Here is a 19,079-nt window from a genome sequence, read left to right on the forward strand (position 1 = left end):
GCTGGCACTTTGGCAGCCCGCAGCGCCAGCCTAGCAGTGCGATTTAATGCATGTTCTCTGCAGCACATTAATTTGCCGTGCACCCTGGGAGGTGCCTCTGCGGGGCGGGCTTGGTTTCCCTGGCAAGCAGTGCACCTGCCTGGCCCCCTGTCTCATGTGGGCCTCCTCTGAGGCTGCTTACTAATCCAGGCCTCGCTGTTTGGTCTGGGGAAACAATCAGAGGTGTGGGAGAGGGTTTGCAAAAAATCAGTGTTGTCTGGCTGGGCTTTCTCACTTCCAGGCCTGGCTTTGTGACAGGTACCATCCTGTTGCCTTCTGGACCAGAAGCGGATGGTCCCAGGCACTGCTTGGAATTTGTAACAGGCCTCAGTTTCTTTAGAGATCAGAAGCCTATTAGAGGCTGAGACATTTACCTACTGACTCTTTCTTAAAATAATATGGGCTGTCAGCAGAGCCGGAAGATGCCGTGGGTTCCTCACCTCTCTGTAGCTTATTTGCTGTCCCCGCAGGTAGGTGACTGGGTCACAGGTGAGGATGCTCAGAGAGGTGAGGGGCTCTGCCTGAAGGCACAGTTAGGAAGGGTGGCTTTCTGGCTTCCAGTCCAGGCCAGCTGTGCCTCGATGGGCTTTGCACTTGACCCTCCAGCCGTGACCTTACCTTAGCCTGAAAGCTCCAGTAGGTCCCTCCTACCACACCTGACCTCAAACCCATCCTAGATTCGAGCCCTAGGAAGGGTCTTGCTCGGAGGAACTTGGTGGGTAAGAGCACAGGCTGCTGGGGTTTCTAATCCTGCCCCCATTGCCTGTCCCCAACCTCCACCCTGCTGGCCCATGTTCTGCCTGTGCAACCTTGGGCAAATCACTTAACCTCTCTGAGCCTCAGTCACCTCCTCTGTACATCAGCAGTAATGACAAGCGTTGGAGGTGAGAACTGACATCGGGAGCACTTGCATGGGCCAGGCTCTTTCCTGCGTGCTTCACAGGTACTAAGTTTTCGAGCTTTTAAACAGTCTAAGGAGGTGGTATTATCAGCCCTGTTTCATAGATGAGGAAACTGAGGTGTAATCTTGCGCAAGGTTATGAAACAACTAGTAATTTTAATCCAGGCAGTCTGCTCCCAGAGCTGTGCTCCTAACCGCTAGGCTCAGCCTCTCAACAGCAACAGCCATAATAATAATCATTTCTACCTCATAGGATTGTCCTGATGACTAAATGAGACAAGGCAAGTAAAGCATTTAGGAGAGTTTCTGGCAAAGAGAAAGAGCCCAGTAGCGCCTGCTACCATCCTCTATCCATCGCGCACTGGCACACACAGGGCAGGGGTGACCAGCTCCAGCAGTCTTCCACCTTTGCACAAAGGACCGCTTTCTTCCGCACTTCTCATCTTCCACATTTCGACCCTCACTTGTTTTATTCGGGTGCTGGAGCTGGCGGAGGCACAGCACAAACAAAGGCACGCGGTAGGGAGGTGCAGTGAGCGTGAGCGGACAGCAGGCAGCTGGGAGGCTTGAGGCCAGGCACGCATCTAAGTGTGTCCACAGCATCATCTCACTCGGCCTCACAGTCTCTCCGTTAGAGAGGAACTGGTGGGGCCCCTGCCCGTTTCCTTGCACAGCTGGGGAAGGGTAACTCATGCAGCTGGCAAGTGGCAGAGCTGGGATTTGGGCCTTTGGAGCCCATGCCCTTAGCTAAGTAAGGGCTGTGTAGGCACTGGGGAGCCATGGAAGACTCCTGACAGCAGCTTGATGTAAGCAGAGCTATGCTCCCAAAGACCAACCAGGCTGTGCTCTCAGGATGGACTGAGGGTGGCTGTGGGCTAGGGAGGCACAGTCAACAATCGTGGCATTATTGAATGTTCCTGCTGTGCTAAGCCCTGTGCTAGAGGCTTTACATGCATTTGTTAATTTAATCCATGCAACAACGCTATGAGGCACGTAGGATTATCTTCAATTTATAAATGCAAAAACAGAGACACAGAGAAGCTAAGCAACTTGCTCAATATCACACAGCCAGCAAATGCGGAGCTAAAATATGAATGGAGACTATCAGCCCTGTGGCCCTGGTCCCTAACTACTGTGCCACCCTGCCGCCTTTTACAAAGATTAAATGTCCCCAAATCTAGAAGGACTTCAGGAGAACTCTATGCTTTCTGTGTATTTATTTCATTTTTTCATTTAGCAATCATCTAGTTTACATAGATTCCATCTCCCGGGAAGACAGACTTTCCTAACCAGATGTGGGAAGCGTGTTCTGCTTTAGGAGCCGCAACCTAGGAGTGCGCAAGAGATGCTGGGCAAACGTGATGGGAATACTGTCAGCCCAGGCTAGGAGGACGCTAGGTGGCTCCAAGTTTCAGTCTAGCCCTGGGACTCCATGATTCTGGAACATCATGAGGCAAAGACATGTCTTCGATGTTCTGCAGCCAGTTTGGAGCTGGCTTGGTGTGGGCACGTACTGAGCCCAGGAGTGAGGGAATGGTGGGTCTTGACCAGCTATCTAATCTCCTGGAGGTCCTTCCGTTGCCAGCTACTGCACAGGGGTTCTCCAGGGAAGCACTCTGGACCCAGGTGGACAATTGGGCTTTCTCCGCCTGCAAGTATGATTACATGGGTGTATCAAGCAGTGCTTTGTCATACCAGTTTCTCAAATGAGAGATGCACATAATCATGCTGGCGTGACATACCATCGCCTTCCTCTGATGACAGCACCTAGGCCCATCTTTGGGAACCGGTGTACTGAACTTTGCCAGATGGAGTGACAAAGCCTCTGGGGTCTGTAAGCAGGCAGCTTGCTCTTCCACCAGACACCCTAGACTGCTGAGGTTTGGACTTCTCATGTCTGATTATATTGTTTTACCGTCTCTGTCCTGGCTGCTAAACTGTCACTTTTCCTAACATCAGTTTGCCTGGCCTTAGAAGTCTTTCTCCCTCTCCTGATTTTACTGTTTGTAATCTTTGAGGGTCTGGGAAGCCAAGCCCCTGAGCCCATTGGAACTGTGTGCAAATGAAGACCAGGCCTGCCAGCGTTGGCGCCAAGAGGGACTGTAGGGACAGACCTGTGCCCACCTTTTGGCTACTCATGGCCAGACTGTAGGGGCTGAGATTGCTAGATGGTGCACTGCAGATCGGCAGGGCAGCCCACCACTGAGGGTTGGCTGCTGGCCTGGTGGGGCCATGAACTTTGTGAGTTGGCCAAGGTGCCGCTGGCATCGTGATGCTGTCCTTGAAAGCAAGAAGTTCCTGCCGTGACGCCCTGGCCTGAGAGCCGCTATGGGGGGAGCAGGGGGCAGGGAGGAGCCCTGCACTTCACGCCTCTTGGTTCATTATTATCTCCCCTTCTAGACTGAAAGTGAGCCCCTTGGGCACAGACGATGTCTGGTTCTTAAGAAAAAGTTAATTTTAAATCAAAAAGTTAATTTTGAATAAAAAGTAATACATGCATGTGGTTAAATATTCAAACCATACAGAAAAATATAAAATGAAAAATAAATCTCCCTCCCCCAGCCTCACCCTCCCACCCAAAGTCCTTCTCCCCAAAGTTAGCAGATACCTTCAGTAGCGTCTTTATGCCTCTATCAGCTGCTAGATTCATCCGTGTTTCACTAACACAATCATGTTGTCCACAGTGCTCTTCTGCACTTTGCTTTACTCACTGACTAATGTGCCCTGGAGATCTTTCCACCATCCCCACATTCAAATCTACTTCCTTCTTTTTCAAAACTGTATAATATTCCATCATAGGGAAGTATCATCATTTATTTATCCTGGCCATGATGATAAACGCTTGGATTGCTTCCTTCCTTTCCATTAAATGTAAGTGTTGGTGTACTTTTCTGTGCATTTCCACAGGCAAAATCCTAGAAGTAGAATTGCTGGTCCAAGGGCAGGTGCTTTTTGTATTTTGCAATTTGCCTTGAAACAGAACAGTGTGTATGGGGGGGAGAGTCAGGCTGTGAAGTCAGAGCATGAGTTGGCATCCAGTTCCACCTCTTACTAGCTGGGTACGGTATCTGCAAATTAGGGTTTGTAAAGATTTATATCTCCTGGAGTGGCTGTGATACTTAAATGAGATAATACGTACAAATGCTGCATCGATGATAGTTGTTATTGTTGTGGTCATTATTATTATTACCATATTATCATCATCTTTGGGTCCACTGGAGCACTCAGGATGGTGCTGAGAACTTAGCAGGTGTCACATAATGCACACATGAGTGAATGAGTGAATGAATGAATGAAGACGTGAGCTAGCCCGCAGTAGCCCTGGGAATCCTCCTGCTGTAAATACTGCCTTCCTCCTGTCCCTGGAGCAGTGCCCGTCCCAGCAGGGAGGCCCAGAGCCGTCAGTGTGGTCGAGCTGCTTTTGTCGCTTTACTAATTAGAACGCTGCCTTTGTCATTTCATTAAGTTGGATCAACAGTTGCTGGTTCTAGGAAGATCGTGTCATAAATGTGCGTAGAAATATTGACTAAGTCCCAGTGTCTGCTCCAAAATACCAGGCGAATGAAATTCAAACATGCTCTCAAAACTGAAACACAGTGTTGGAATCTGATAGTTCCCTGAGGTTCCTGGGGACATGGTGGGGATGTGGTCATCTCAATGGGGAGGGTGAGCCCCAGCAAAGTAAATAGTACCCCGGCAAAGGGTTCTCAGGTTACCTTCCTAGCTCTCCAAATCCAGGACAATTAGAGGGAGGCCAGTCAGAACTAGTTAAAAGTAGAGATTAAGTAATTTTGGGAAGAGAAATTTAGGGTTATGATTTCTAAGTAAATAACACCACCTAAACTAACGGCTAATAAACCTGTCATCAGAAGCCTGCCAGCTCTGCTTTAATGACTGGATGCAGCTCATCTGCAATTAGCACATCCACTGTCTGCAGGCAGAGGTAGGCTGTTACACCACCGATCCCAGCGCCTTTCTCCTCTGGGTAAAATACTCCCCTCTGCAACTACTGCTGCCAGCACACCCTCTACTAGTGGCAGGTCTGAACAAAGGGAGACTCCAGAGCGGCCCCTGTTCAAACTGTCACACATTTCAAACACCAGCTGGGATGAGCGAGCCTGGTGGTGTACGTACTTCGCGTACACATACACCGAGGTTTGTGGAGCAGGATTAATCCCCTCCCCAAATCCCAGGTATTGGGCTGTTTTTCTTTCCCTCCCCTAAGCTGGCAGTTGTTCATTGTCATCTGCTTTGGTGCTTGTTGGAAATCTTGAGCTCATGCCACTGTGTCAGGCATGGTTCACTTTTTCCTACAACAGGTGTCAAAATATACTTTTTAAAGTGTTCAAAGCGTAACTCCTGTACAAATATAAAATAAACAGTATATAAAATGAAGATTTTATTCTGTTTACAGGTCAACCATTCCCACCTCCTTCTCTAAGTTCCTCAAGCTTAGCGTCCTTTCAGTAGGGTTTAATTCAGGGGCTCCAGGGCGTCAGGAGGATGCCGTGGGCAGGAGTGCCGAGGCCAGCGCGGGCAGGCACTGCTGGAGCCATCTCTATAGCAATCGGCACCAGCCTCCTTTTCCATCAACACGGGAAAAAATGATGCTGCTGACTTATGGAATGTTGCAGCAGAAAAAGCCCTCAGAGACCATCTGTTCCCACCGCTTGAGTGTTCAGATGGGAAAACCAAGGCCCAGAGAGGGGGTAGAGTTTACCTGAGGTCACACAGCAATCACCGTTACCTTGGGTGTACTGACTTCCTGTGCATTTAGAGTCTCCAATGGATATAATCACCGGTTTTCAAAGGACTTTGCCTTTCCCAGCCAGCTCTGCCATATTCCCTTATAGCTTGGGCCTTCCATGCCAAGACCTCCCTCCTCCGGGCAGAGCTTCTCGCCCCAGGGCTGTCAAGGATGGCAGACCCTCTCTGGCCATCAAGCCATTGCCAGCATCCCCCACCCCACCTCCCATCTTGTTGCAATAATTAATGGCTTCTCGAGTGGCTTGCTTCCTTCTTTCTCTCGCTCACACACAGTCAGGTAGGTGGAGGGGGAGTTGGGTTGGTGCCCTGTGGTATTCAAAGTGAAGGGTTTTCACACTGTCAGGGTAATGAATTCTGCAAGGGTTTGAAGCGAGGGGCTGGGAGGATCTCTGTGTCATGTGTCTGGGAGTGACAACCCCCAGTGGTTAATTACTGCCACACGATGAGAACCGAGCTGGTAGCAAAATGAGATAAGTTCATTATGAGCTAAATTTGAAGTTAATTGGATTCACATTCCCCCCCATTAGTGTACATAGAGAGAGCCTACCTAGAAATGAGCTCTATGAAAAAGAAAAAGTTGCATCTAAGCGAAAACTGATACATCAGGCCTAGTTGTTTTGTGGCGTTCGTGATGAAGGACTTTCTGGGATGTTGGTGAGATGGGAGCCATGCTTCCTTCAGATACATAGAGCCAATGTCATTTGATTAATTGCATCTTGGCAAAGATTTTCTGAGCACCTACTGTGTGCCCGATCAGTACAGGGGAAGGAGGGATGAGAGCAGCCCTGGATCTCCGGGGCCTTCAGTGCAGGGACAGGAGGAGGCCCAGTGCCCAGTGTTGGGAGAATATTGTTCCATTTCTTCCTAGCTGTAGGGGCTGGGGCAGATGCCTAATCTCTCTGTGTTTTAGTTTCCACATCTGTAAAATGGGGATAATAATAGGGCTTACCTTATAGTTTCTGAGGATTCAACAAGTCAGTATCTATAAAGCACAGTGAACAGTGTCTGGAACACTGCCTGGTGTTAGAACAGGTCCTGGCATGCAGTAAGTGCTACAAAAACATTAGCTGTTATTATTATCAGATGTGAGACTTGGGCGCGTCAACTGCTCAGAGCCTTCCTTTCCTTCTCTGTAAGATGGGGTAACTCCACCCACTTTATGGAGTGGTTGTGAGTACTGAATGAGCTAAGGCTTGGAAAGTGCCTGGCCAGGGCTCCTAGCAACCTCTAAGGAAGCTGGAGCTCTGTTGGTTGACCAAGGTGGCCTAGATTCAAGGTGAGGGGACATTGACCTCACTCCTCCATGTGAAGGGTAACAAAGAATTTGCAGATACATTTTAATACTTTCACAGAGGGTACCTTTGTTTCACTCCCAGTAAATACCCTCCTTTTCTGATTATATTATAGAAGGAAGGCAGAAGCTCAGATGATTGCATTACTTTCCAAAAGTTACACAGCTAGTAAGCGGTGGAGCAAAGATTTGAACCCAGGCCTGTGAGACTTCAAACTTCACCTCTCCCTGCCAGACTCAGGAGTCTAGATTTGGCTCTGGAGGCAACGGCAGCTGGGCGGGGGGCCCGTGTGAAGGATGGAGCAGGCGTGGGTGGCTTCATGCCCCCTCAAGCCTGGCACCCTCGGAGCTGGCTCCAGCATCTCCTCCTCTCTGCCCTCTGGAGGCCACTTCCTCCACCATTGGCAGCCAGGGCTTGCCTTTGCCCAGCCCTGCCCTCCCCCCCGATGCATCCCGAGAGTTTACACCTTCCCCTTATTTGTTTATCTATTGAGCATTCCAAAGTCACACCTCTGAGGCCAGTAGTCTACTTTTGTCCCTTCCCTGCCATTGTCCCTCCAAGGCTTTCTATTAGGCATTTAGAACATGACCTTGGACTTCCCTAAGGGCTCTGACCTGAAGTTGCGTAGAGGATGGCAAACTACTGTAGGGGCAGCATTTAACTCCTGGGCTTACTTGCCCGAGGCTGAGATCCACAAGGACTTCATTCTCTCATGCAGCCACAGGGCACAACCGTTATTCAAGCAGTTCCCAATGTTTTGTAGTTACAGATAATGCTGTAGCAAATAACCTTGTGCATATGCATATGCATTTCTGCATTTGCATACAGAACAGAGTCTCGCTGTTGGCCAGGCTGGAGTGCAGTGCAGTGGTGCAATCATAGCTCATTGCGTCTTCGAGGTCCTGGGCTCAGGCAATCTTCCTGCCTCAACCTCCCGAGTGGCTGGGACTACAGGCATGTGCCACCACGCCTGGCTAATTTTTAAATTTTTTGTAGAGATGGAGTCTCACCATGTTGCTCAGGTTGGTCTTGAACTCCTGGCCTCAAGTAATCCTCTCGCCTTGGCCTCCCAAAGTGCTGGGATTACAAGCGTGAACCATCACACCCTGCTGCATTTCTGTATTGTTGAAGGTATATGTATCTTCAGGGTAAATCCTTAGATGTGGGATTGCTTGTTCAAAGGGTAAATGCATGTGTAGTTTTGTTAGATATTGCTAAATTCTCCTCCACACGGGGTTGAACCATTTTGCATCTAATTTGCATTTCCGTTATTATGAGTGAAATTGAACATCTTTTCAATTCATGTAATGGCTAATTGATATAAATATACATGTGGATATATATATATATTTTTAATGAGTTTTATGTTCATGTGTTTTGCCCATTTTTCTATAGTTTTTGTGTCTTTTCCCTTAAATTTTTACAAGTCCTTGATACATAGGGATAGTAGCCCTCTATCTGTGGTACCTGCTACAATTTCTCCTAATTTGTCATTTATCATTTGATTTTGCTTGTGTTGTTTTTACCAGCCAAGAGTTTCTGTTTGTTAAGTAATCCAATATATCAATCTTTTCTTTTATTGCATCTTTTTTCCCATAAAAATAATTTTATTTAGTTGAAAAAACAGCTTATTTAATATTAACTGTTTTTTAAACCAAATATGTTAATATTTGGCCCTTCCTACATTTTTGGTGTCAGATTACCATTTCTTTTTCAAGATGATGGTGATAATAGATGGTAATTTAAAAAATAATAACATTAATGAAATATAAGTCACATATAATTCACCCATCTCATGTGTACAAGTCAATGGTTTTTAGTATGACCACAGAGTTGCACAACCATCACTACAATCAATTTTAGAACATTTTATTACACCCCCCAAGACCCTATATCTATTAGCCGTTACTCCCTTCCTCTCTGGTCCCCAGGCAACCATTAATCTACTTTTTCTCTCTGTAGATTTGCCTATTTTCTTTTTTTTTCTTTTTTATTTCAGCATATTATGGGGGTACAAATGTTTAGGTTACATATATTGCCCTTGCCCCGCCTGAGTCAGAGCTTCAAGTGTGTCCATCCCCCAGATGGTGCTCACCACACCCATTAGGTGTGTATATGCCCATCCCCTCCTCCCTGCTCCCGTCTGCCTGACACCCGATGAATGTTATTACTATATGTGCACTTAAGTGTTGATCAGTTAAAACCAATTTGGTGGTGAGTACATGTGGTGCTTGTTTTTCCATTCTTGGGATACTTCACTTAGTAGAATGGGCTCCAGCTCTATCCAGGATAATATAAGAGGTGCTATATCACCATTGTTTTTTGTGGCTGAGTAAAACTCCATGGTATACATCTACCACATTTTATTAATCTACTCATATATTGACAGGCACCTGGGTTGTTTCCACATCTTTGCAATTGTGAATTGTGCTGCTATAAACATTTGAGTGCAGATGTCTTTTTTATAGAATGTCTTTTGTACATGTATATTAATAGGTCCGTGTAGTACATAGTCTTTTGTGACTGGTTTCTTTCGCTTAGCATAGTGATTTTGGGTTCATTATGAATGTTAATGTTGTAGTATGTATTGGTATTTCATTCCATTTATTGCCAAATATTCCATTGTATAGATATACCACATTTTCTTTATCCATTCGTCAGCTGATGGATATTTGAGTTGTTTCCACTTTTTGACTATTATGAATAATGCTACCATGAACATTTGTGTACAAGTTTTTGTGTGGACATATGTTCTCATTGCTCTTGGGTATACACTTAGGAGTAGAATTAATGGGTCACATGACAACTCTACGTTTAACCTTTTGAGAAACTGCCAGACTTTTCCAAAGTGGCTGCACCAGTTTCATTTCTACCAGCAGTGGATGAGGGCTTCAATTTTCCTCATCTTTGCCAATGATTATTACAGTATGTCTTTTTGATTGTAACCATCCTAGTGGGTGTGAAGTGGTGTTGCATTGTGGTTTTTGATTTGCATTCCCTGATAGCTAATGATGTTGAACATCTTTTCATGTGCTTCTTGGTCATTTCATTTACTCTTCTTTAGACAAACGCCTATTCAGATCCTTTACTCATTTTAAAATTGAGTTATTTGTCTTTATTATTGAATTGTAAGAGTTCTTTGTATATTCTAGATAGAAGTCCTTTAGCAGATATGTGATTTGCAAATGTTTTCTCCCATTCTGTGGGTCTTTTCACTTTCTTGACAGTGTCCATTGAAGCACAAAAATTTTTAATTTTGATGAAGTCCACTTTATCTATTTTTTCTTTTGTTGTTTGTGTCATACTAAGAGACCATTGCCTGATCCAAGGTCATGACGATTTATGCCTATGTTTTCTTCTAAGAGTTTTATAGTTTTAAGGCTTATATTTGGGTCTTTGATTCATTTTGAGTTCATTTTTGTATGTGGTGTGTGCATCTGGTTTTGAGTCATAGTTAGAAAGCCTTTCCCTACACCTAGGTTAAAGAGGAATTCACCTGTGTTTTCTTCTAGTACTTGCATAGTTTTATTTTTTACATTTACCGCTCAGATCCATTTGTAGTTTATTCTTGTATATGGTGTGAAAAAGTGATCTTTTAAAATCTTTTTTCCCAAAAGCCTCTCCAGTTGTCATAATATCATTTATAAAAAGTCCATATTTGAGATCTAAGTGATTTGAGATCCTACCTTCATCATATGCTAGATTTCTTTATATAGTTGGGTCCATTTCTTGACTTTCTATTCTATTTCATTGGTTTTCTAGTCATGTGCTGGTAGCACACTTTTAGTTATAAATACTTGGTAGAATGTTTTAACATCTGGGAGGACTGGTCCCCTTGAGGGGAACATTTTGAGTAACGCTACAAGAATAGCATTTAACCAGAAGTCATGAGATCTGAGTCGAAGCCCCTGTTCTAGCACTTATTCTGTGACTTTGTGCCAGCTGGAACTCACCTCTGAGCCTCAGTTTCCTCATCTGTACAACAGGGGTAGGTACCAATTCTTTCCCTTTCTCTCAGGATTGAAATGAGTGAGTTATTTTAAACCAAGTGTATCTCTTCTGGAGTGGTCTTTGTCCTGGGTTCCAAAGTTCTGCGTGGACTCCTCACTAATAGTAAGTGAGGCCAAGTCTTGGTTTTCTCTGTGGAAAGATAAGGCCACACATAAGTTGCACAAGATGTACTTACGTGCCATTAATAGGAAGAATTATGCTGGGAATTCAATTCATTTTATTTACTTATTTGCACATTTATTACAGGCCATCAATAACATTCAGTGCCATTGCAAATGATACAAATAATTTCTTCTTTGGTAAAAAATGATATAGATACGTGCTTTGATGTCATATCGAGTTTAGATGCATTAATTCTGGTTTAACACTGTGGCCCAGAGACCTGAATTAGAGCTAAACAGGAGCAGTAGCATCTTCTCAGCTGCCTTGTGTTGACAGGTTGTTAAACACCCCCAGCCCTGGCGACACGCTGGAGGCACGTTAGAGAAGGGACCGAGAAGGTGAAAATGCCCATACCCTCCAAGGTCACAGACTCCTTGGCTCAGTGCCAGGAGAGTCCTTGTAGGCCATCGGAGCAAACTTGAAGCTTGAATTCACTCCAGGGGTTTCCCAACATGGGGTGTCCAGCCTCTGGCGTCCTTAGAGGTCCCAGAAGACTGCGTGTTCTTAAGTAGAGAATAATGATGACGATACAGGCAGGTAACATTTATTAAGTCTTGTATCAATCAGTGATTGCCACAATACTGCTGCATAGCAAAGCACCCCAAACTCAGGTCTTAACGCAGTGGTCACTCGTTCTTGCCTGTGGGGGGCTGGTGGGGACCAGCTGGCCCAGTCTGGGCTTGGCTCCAGTGTCGATGGGGCCACCTCTGCTCAACGTGTCTCCCTCCTCCTCGGACCAGCAGGCGAGCCAGGTGTGTTCTCACCCAACCACACGAGCACGCGCCAATCCTCTGCCTACCGGACCTCTGCTCATCTCCACTGGCCAGAGCCAGGCACGTGGCTGACACAAACTTAGGGGGCAGAGGGGTACACTCTGCTCCCAGGGGAGGAACTGCAAAGGGTTCCTTTCACTTTTTCATAGGACTAAATTTATTTGGTTTAAAAAACAGTTTAGGCCGGGCGCGGTGGCTCACTCCTGTAATCCTAGCACTCTGGGAGGCCGAGGCGGGCGGATTGTTTGAGCTCAGGAGTTCGAAACCAGCCTGAGCAAGAGCGAGACCCCATCTCTATTAAAAATAGAAAAAATTAGCCAGGCATGGTGGTGTGCACCTGTAGTCCCAGCTACTCGGGAGGCTGAGGCAGAAGGATCGCTTGAGCCCAGGAGTTTGAGGTTGCTGTGAGCTAGGCTGACGCCACGGCACTCACTGTAGCCCGGGCAAAAGAGTGAGACTCTGTCTCAAAAAAAAAAACAAAAAAACCAGTTTAATAAATGTCCTCCCTGCTTTTTGGTGTTAAATTACTATTTCTTTCTCAGGCTGGTGGTGGTAAGGGTGGGGAGGAGGATTGGGCCGTAATTCCATCTTCCACCCTGTGCCTTGTGTTCCTCACCTCTCTTCCCAGCTACGCCTCATGACAGCCCCATGAATGAGGCCTGTTGTGGTGACAGTAGCAGAGGTGGCACAGAGCACGGGTGGACACGGCAGACTTGCGAGCCAGACCAACTGGTTTTGAAGCCTCATGTTTTTACTTACTGGCTGTGTGACTCTGAGCAAGTCACTTCCTCAGTTTCCCCTCTGTGAAACAGGGACATGAGTAGCTCTCTGATAGCGTTATTGTGAGGAATAAATGTGTATGTGTATGTGTGACTCAGAGTTTGCCCTCTCTAAGTGTTGGCTATTATTATCCCCATTTTACAGATGGGGAAACTGAGATGAATGATGGACTATCTCAAGGTCATACAAGTAGCTTGGGCAGACTCAACACTCTTTGTCCTGTGCTCTGCTGCCTCCCTTTCTCCCTTGAGCTGCAGCCTCCCTGAGACTTCCCCAAACGGTCTCACAAGGTTTACATTGGGAATTTTGTAAGCTGCAAAGATTAAATGAGATAGTGCTTCTCAACAGCCTAGCCCAGTGCCTGGCACGCCATAGCAATTCGGCAGGTTGAGATGACACAGAAAGCTGTCAGTTTCTCTTCCTTCCTTGCAAGTGATAACTTGGGCCCTTTGCTTTCATGACTAGTCCAAGGAAAGTAAATGCAGTCGCAGGATGAAGCCTCTGCTCCTAGGGCCATTTGCCAGATAGAAATGGAGCCATGGACAAGGCAAAGGAGCCCCTGGGTAACAGGGAACTCAGAGGCAGTGTGATGTGTAGAGTATAGGTGGCCGTTTGTCAGCTCCTCAGGGTGCACACTGCCAACCTGGTGGGCTGGGAGGAAGGGCTGGGAACAGACAGAGCCCCCAGCGTGATGGCCGAGTCCTGCACAAGGCTACAGCGGACACAATCCATCCCCCGTCTCACCAAGCTCTTCCACTGGTTCTAGTAGATGAACTGACTTTCTTATGATTTTCCAGGCCCTGGACATATCCAGCTAATGATGATTTAGAGTTTTTCTTCTCCTAATGTTTATCCCCCTTATGTCTGTATCTTGTCTTGTACTGGCTGAAACTTTCAGAACAATTTTTAGTGATAACACTGATAATAGGTTTTCTTGACATGTTCTTGATTTAATAGAAATTCTCTAAGTTGTTCACCAGTTAAGTATGACGTTGGCTTTAGATTTAAGATCAATATAAGATCAAAGAAGTATACTTCAATTCTTATTTACTAAGAGATATCATAAGGAGTTAATATTGAATTTTAGCCAATGCCTTTTCCATGTCTTTGATATAATCATATGGTTTTCCTCCTTTGATATGTTAATATGATGCCCCGACCAATGCTTTAATATTGAACCTTCCTTGCATACCTGGACTAAACCTTATTTGGCCATGCTATATTATTCTTTCTCCAAGATTTACTATATTATTCTTTCTCAACCAGTGTGTTAGTAGACTTTTTGCATCTATATTAATAAATTGTGAGACTAGCCTTTAATTTTTGTGTGTGTATTACCTTTGTTAAGTTTTTAGATTGGGATTTTGCTAGCTTGGTGAAGTGAATTAAGATTTTCCTAGTTTTATATATCCTAGAACAGTTTAATAACAGAAATATGTGTCCCTTGAAGGTTTAAAAGAATTTGCCAAAAGCAAATACAAACTAACAAAAACTTACCTGAGAAGCTAAATGGATGAGGTATCTAATATTTTAAAAAAACAACTTTTTCTATTTTTTCTAAGGTTATTGGGCTGTTGGTATTCTCTGCCTCTTCTTGAATTAACTTTGGTAACTCATGTTTTCCTAGAAAATTGTATCTTTTGTTGAGATTTCCACATTTGTTAGTGTGGAGTGTATTTTCTTATGTTTTTAAATATCATCTCTTCCATATCTCTGGTTCTATCTTCACCATATTCCTTATCTTGGTATTTGTGCCTTTTTTCTGAATCTTGACAAGGATTTGTCTATTTTACTGGTCTTTTCAAATGGCAATTCTTGGTTGTATTTATTGTTGCACCTGCTTTTCTGTTTTCTAATTCATTATTTTCTGCTTTTTCTTTACCGATCCCTTCCTTCTCTTTGCCCTAGGTTCATTTTATTGTTTTTTTAATCTGGCTTCTTGAGTTGAGTGCTTTGGCGAGGCACTGATTTTCTGAACCTTTGCTTTAGGGATCAAGGCTTTAAAGCATGTGCAATAGCAACAGAGTCTGTTGGGGTTCAGACATGACCAAAAGAGAAGCCCCTGTTAAAGGAAGAATCCAGTGCCAGGAGGCAAGAAAGCTGGGTTCCAGCCCCAGCCTTGCCTCCAACCAGCTGAGTATCCTTGGGCGAGTCCCCTCCGAGGACCCTCATATCTGTCCCTGGCGGCTGGGTAGGATGTGGGCACCTGCGCCAGGCAGCCTCCTCCGGGGGAGAACGCCCGCTGTCTTTCAAGAGGCAGATTTGGCAGCCCCCCTCATATGATACCCATCAAAATTGCAGTGGAATGAATTTCCTTTTGCACAATGGAGCCAATCAGCAAAGGGGACAACGTCCCAGCTGAGAGACAGGTGGAGACTCTGGACTCACGGTCAGAAGCACGGAAGCCTGCGCAGAGCTGGACACTGCCCATCAGAGTATCCACACCTTGAGGGCCCGGGCCTTCATCTCCATGTCCTGGCACCAGCACGGGGTTTGGGGGAGGTGCTTCCTGCATCTTCACTGAATGAAGGAATAGCTCTAGGCCAAAGGAGGAAGAATTCAGTACCAGGCTGGATATAGAGCCATAGGCGGGTATGCCCCCTGCCCACTGTGGGGGCTGTCAAGGAAGAGGAGAGTGGTGTTTGAGCTGGTCTTTGCAGGCAGTGATTTGGTGGCAGCCTGTGTGCAGCTGGAGGGAGGGCGCTTTGCATAGAGGGCTCAGTAGAAGCAACAGTGTGGGGGTGGAGACGTCCAAGCCACACTTGGGGAGTGGAGGGCAAGGTGCGCTGGCCAGAGCCAGGTGTGCTGGCACCTGCATTGTCCCACCTCCCCAAGCACCGGGTTCCGGTTTCCCAGGGACAGGCCAGAGCCCTGACTCAGTTCTCGCTGAGTGGAGCCAGGGTGGCTGCAGGCGTGTGTGTATCAGCGTGTGTGTGTGTTTGTGAGAGCACGTGTGAGCGACAGGGGGGAGCTGGGGGCACGCTGGCGTTCAGCGTCCAGACGTGACAAATGTGCAGAAGTGTCCGGGGAGCTGTGGACATGAGCGGCTGGCCGCAAAGATGCTCACCCTGTGATTTGTTGCTTTGATTCCTCAGGCCGTGACTTGGCGAGCACGACCCTCCCCGGGTACCCTCCGCACGTCCCCCCCGCCGGACAGGGCAGCTACTCAGCGCCTACGCTGACAGGGATGGTGCCTGGTGAGTTTGCACTGTCGGCGTCTCCGCAGCAGGCAGCAGAGGGGTTTCGGTGGGGGGAGCATCCCCCCAAACAGCCCGGGTGACCTCCACGCTTCTGAGATGCAGACCTGAATAAATCAGGCAGAGGTCGGCGCTCCCGGCCTCTTTCTCTGCAGCTGGGCCTGCGGTGGGGCTGGGACCAGCCAGCGACGGCACTGGCGCTGAGGAGGACGTGGGGGGGTCTTTGACTGTCACTCAGACAGCCCTGTTGGCCATGTGGGAAGTGTGAACACAGAGGGGTGCAGGGGCTGCCTGGAGGCCACCCGGCCCACATGGAGGGGGCCTTCTCCCCACCTCCCCGCCCTCCCTGCCCCCACCCTCTCTCTTCCACCAGTTTGTGTGACACGGACAAGTGGGAAGCTCCGGAGGTACTCTCAGTGGCCTTACTCCTTGGGGTGGAGGACGATGTCTTCAAGACAGACAGGATTTGGCTGGTGGGCTTGTCACTTGATTCTAAACAACACCCTGTGGCCATCGGAACCCGATCCCCTCTGGCCAGTGAAGTGTCATTTTCGAGACATTCAGAAAAGGAGGCCACCACATCTCCTTGCACTGTGGGGTGTCGTGGGGACAAGACAGCACATCATCGTCATGCGTGCTGTCTGGGTGTTAAGGGCATTAGCAGAGCAGGGTTACCCGAAGTATCCTTTTTTGAAAGCTGTTTAAAAAAATCAGGGGAAATGTCAGGCCTCCCTTGGATGCTGTTGCACTTGAGTTAGCGTTATCTCTTTAAAATTAGTCTTTTAGTTTTTCTTTATTTAATTTTATTTTTAATTGACAATAATGATCGAATATATCGATGGGGTACAATGTGGTGTTTCGATACAGGTATACGTGGGGGAAGTGATCAAATCAGGCTAATTAGCATATCTAGCACCTCAAATATTTATCATTTCTTTGTGGTGAGAACAGTTAAAATCCTCTCTTTTGGCTGTTTTGAAATATGCAATCCCTTATCATTAACTATAGTCACCATGCTGTCTCTTGTTTGGAGTCATTTACAGGAGGCCACACCCTCATTTCAGTGCCTGGGGGCTCTAAGGGCCCTGATCCTCTCCTAACACACGCCTTTGACTCTCTCTGGGCATTTAAAAAAGCGAGAATAGTTATTTTAATCCCCCACTGCCACCCCCACAGCTTGTCTTTGGGGTCTCACAGCAGCTCTGTGAAGTAAGCAGGGGATCATTCATCCCACTCTATCGAGCCCAGAAAGGGTCTGGGACATGCCTGAGTCACCCAGCAAGTAAGAGTCAGGGTCACGATTAGAAGCCAGTTGGAACCATCCTTAGACCCAGGCAAGAGGGCCCTGTTCTGGGAGCCACTCCTCAGAGGGCCCCACCTGGCCCCGCTGAGGCAGTGGCCCCCTTCACCCCAGACAGGAGAATCCACAGGGCCGGGCGATGTGCCCACTTCCCTCCTTCTAGCTCACCCCAGGGTCCCACCCAAACAGGTCCAGGCCTCTTCAGCCTCTTCCCTAGGGCTGTCCTTCTAAAGACAGCCCATGTTGCTGGCGTGAGCACCCTGGGCTCGAGGGCTGGCTCCCTGGGGCAGTCTGTGTGTGTGTGTGTGTGTGTGTGTGTGTGTGTGTATGTGTGGACAGAGCCTGGATGTGAGGGCTGGGTGTCCACACATGTGTGTGCAAGGCCCTGTGTAGTGACGAGGAGCCCGGGGTGAGGAGAGCAGCAGGTCAGATCCTAGCTGGGTGGGCTCCCCCGACACAGCCACGTCCTGGCGCAGAACGCCAAGGAGGCCCAGAATTCTAAATTCCATCCTGGCCTTCCAGGTTGTTTCGAAGATGTATTTAACAAGGTAGGAGGACGGAGCATATTTCATTTAACGGTTTGTTAGCTTGATTTATGACTTTTAAATATGAGACATATGGGAAACGGCCTCTGCGTGTACTCTTGCCCTGGGCCTTGCCACTGCCGGGCAGGCCTGCCAGGCCCCCACCCGCAGAACCCTCCCTTCCCTGCGGCCCGTGCAGATCACGGGGAGACACTGTGCACAAGGCAGACAGGTGGCGGGACGCACATCATCATTCCCGTCCCCTTGGCTCCTTATTTCCAGACCTTTAGCAAGTTAGGGCAGCCTGGAGAGATGGGCCCCCAGCCCTGTCTGCCTCGGGGCCCTCACATTTATGCAGCACCTTGTAGGCTGCCAAGACCTCCCCTGGAGCCCTTTGATGCAACAACCCCATGGGTGGGCAAGGAAAGGAGTGTAATTCCGTTTTCTGAAAGTGCTGAGACTCAGAGAAGTGAGGGAATTGCCTCAGGCCATGCAGCTTGCAGGTGGAGGACTTGAACCCTGGGCTCTCCCTCCACCTGCCCCCCACCCCCCACCCACAGGCACTTCCTCCTCTGCACCGTGCTGCCTGCATGAGCTCTCTGGACCTACCAGCTTGGAGATGGCCCTGGAACCTGTCCCGAGGGCATGTTGGCAGGCGAAGCTGAGGCCACCCACTGGCCCTCCCAGCTCCCCACTGAAAGCCCCAAAGAGGCCCAGTTCAGAGAAGCAGCTGATCTTTTCTGAGTTTATCCAAACAGAGGCTGCCCTCCGGCCCAGTATTCCTCCAGCCCTAATTACCAGGCTCAAGATACAAATGGCTGTGGGCCTGGCAGAGCCCCCAGCGGGAACGGATGGTGGCTCCTTGCCCATTAACGGTGGCAGCAGGAATCACGGCCAAGCAAGGGCACAGACGGACCAAGCCTGCTGGTAGCTGCTGAACAGGGGCGGCCTTGGGATCCCCTAGGACTGTGTCCCCTGGGTGGGGAGGGAGGGTGCACAAGTGTGGAAGGAGGAAAATAAGAATTTGGCAGGGGAGCCTGCCACATGGGAGCCCCCGTGACTTCTTCCTTCTCCCTCCCTCTGCTCTTTGCTTCTCAGCATCACTCTCCTCTTCCCCCCTTGCCCCGGCCGCATCGCCTTCTCTGCTCAGGCATCCCCAGCGCTTACCCACTGCCAGGCCCAGCGCCAGGGCTGGGATTCCCAGCTCAGCGGGCACAGCCCTCGGTTTCTGTTCCTCGACATCCAAACCAGGGTCGTGTCTTTGGGCCTCTTGTTTCCAACATGGTTTCCGAATCTGTTTCTCGGGTGGCCTGTGCACACTGTCTTTGCAGGC

At 47.9% G+C, this 19,079-nt stretch overlaps 1 protein-coding gene across 9 annotated transcripts in view; it reads left to right on the top strand.

Moving 5' to 3' along the window:
• PAX5 (paired box 5) overlaps positions 1 to 19,079 on the top strand; it is a 177,665-nt gene that overhangs the window by 121,061 nt on the left and 37,525 nt on the right. For 4 of the 9 annotated variants that reach the window (XM_012656063.1, XM_012656072.1, XM_012656089.1 and 1 more), the window contains one exon: positions 15,821 to 15,922. The exons of the other annotated variants lie outside the window; for them this stretch is intronic. In XM_012656063.1, coding sequence (XP_012511517.1) covers positions 15,821 to 15,922 — 102 coding nt within the window. The remainder of the gene's footprint in view (positions 1 to 15,820; positions 15,923 to 19,079) is intronic. 9 annotated transcript variants of the gene reach the window in all.

This window comes from Propithecus coquereli, unplaced genomic scaffold (genome assembly GCF_000956105.1).
Source record: "Propithecus coquereli isolate 6110/MARCELLA unplaced genomic scaffold, Pcoq_1.0 Scaffold114, whole genome shotgun sequence".
NCBI classification, from domain to species: Eukaryota; Metazoa; Chordata; class Mammalia; order Primates; family Indriidae; genus Propithecus; species Propithecus coquereli.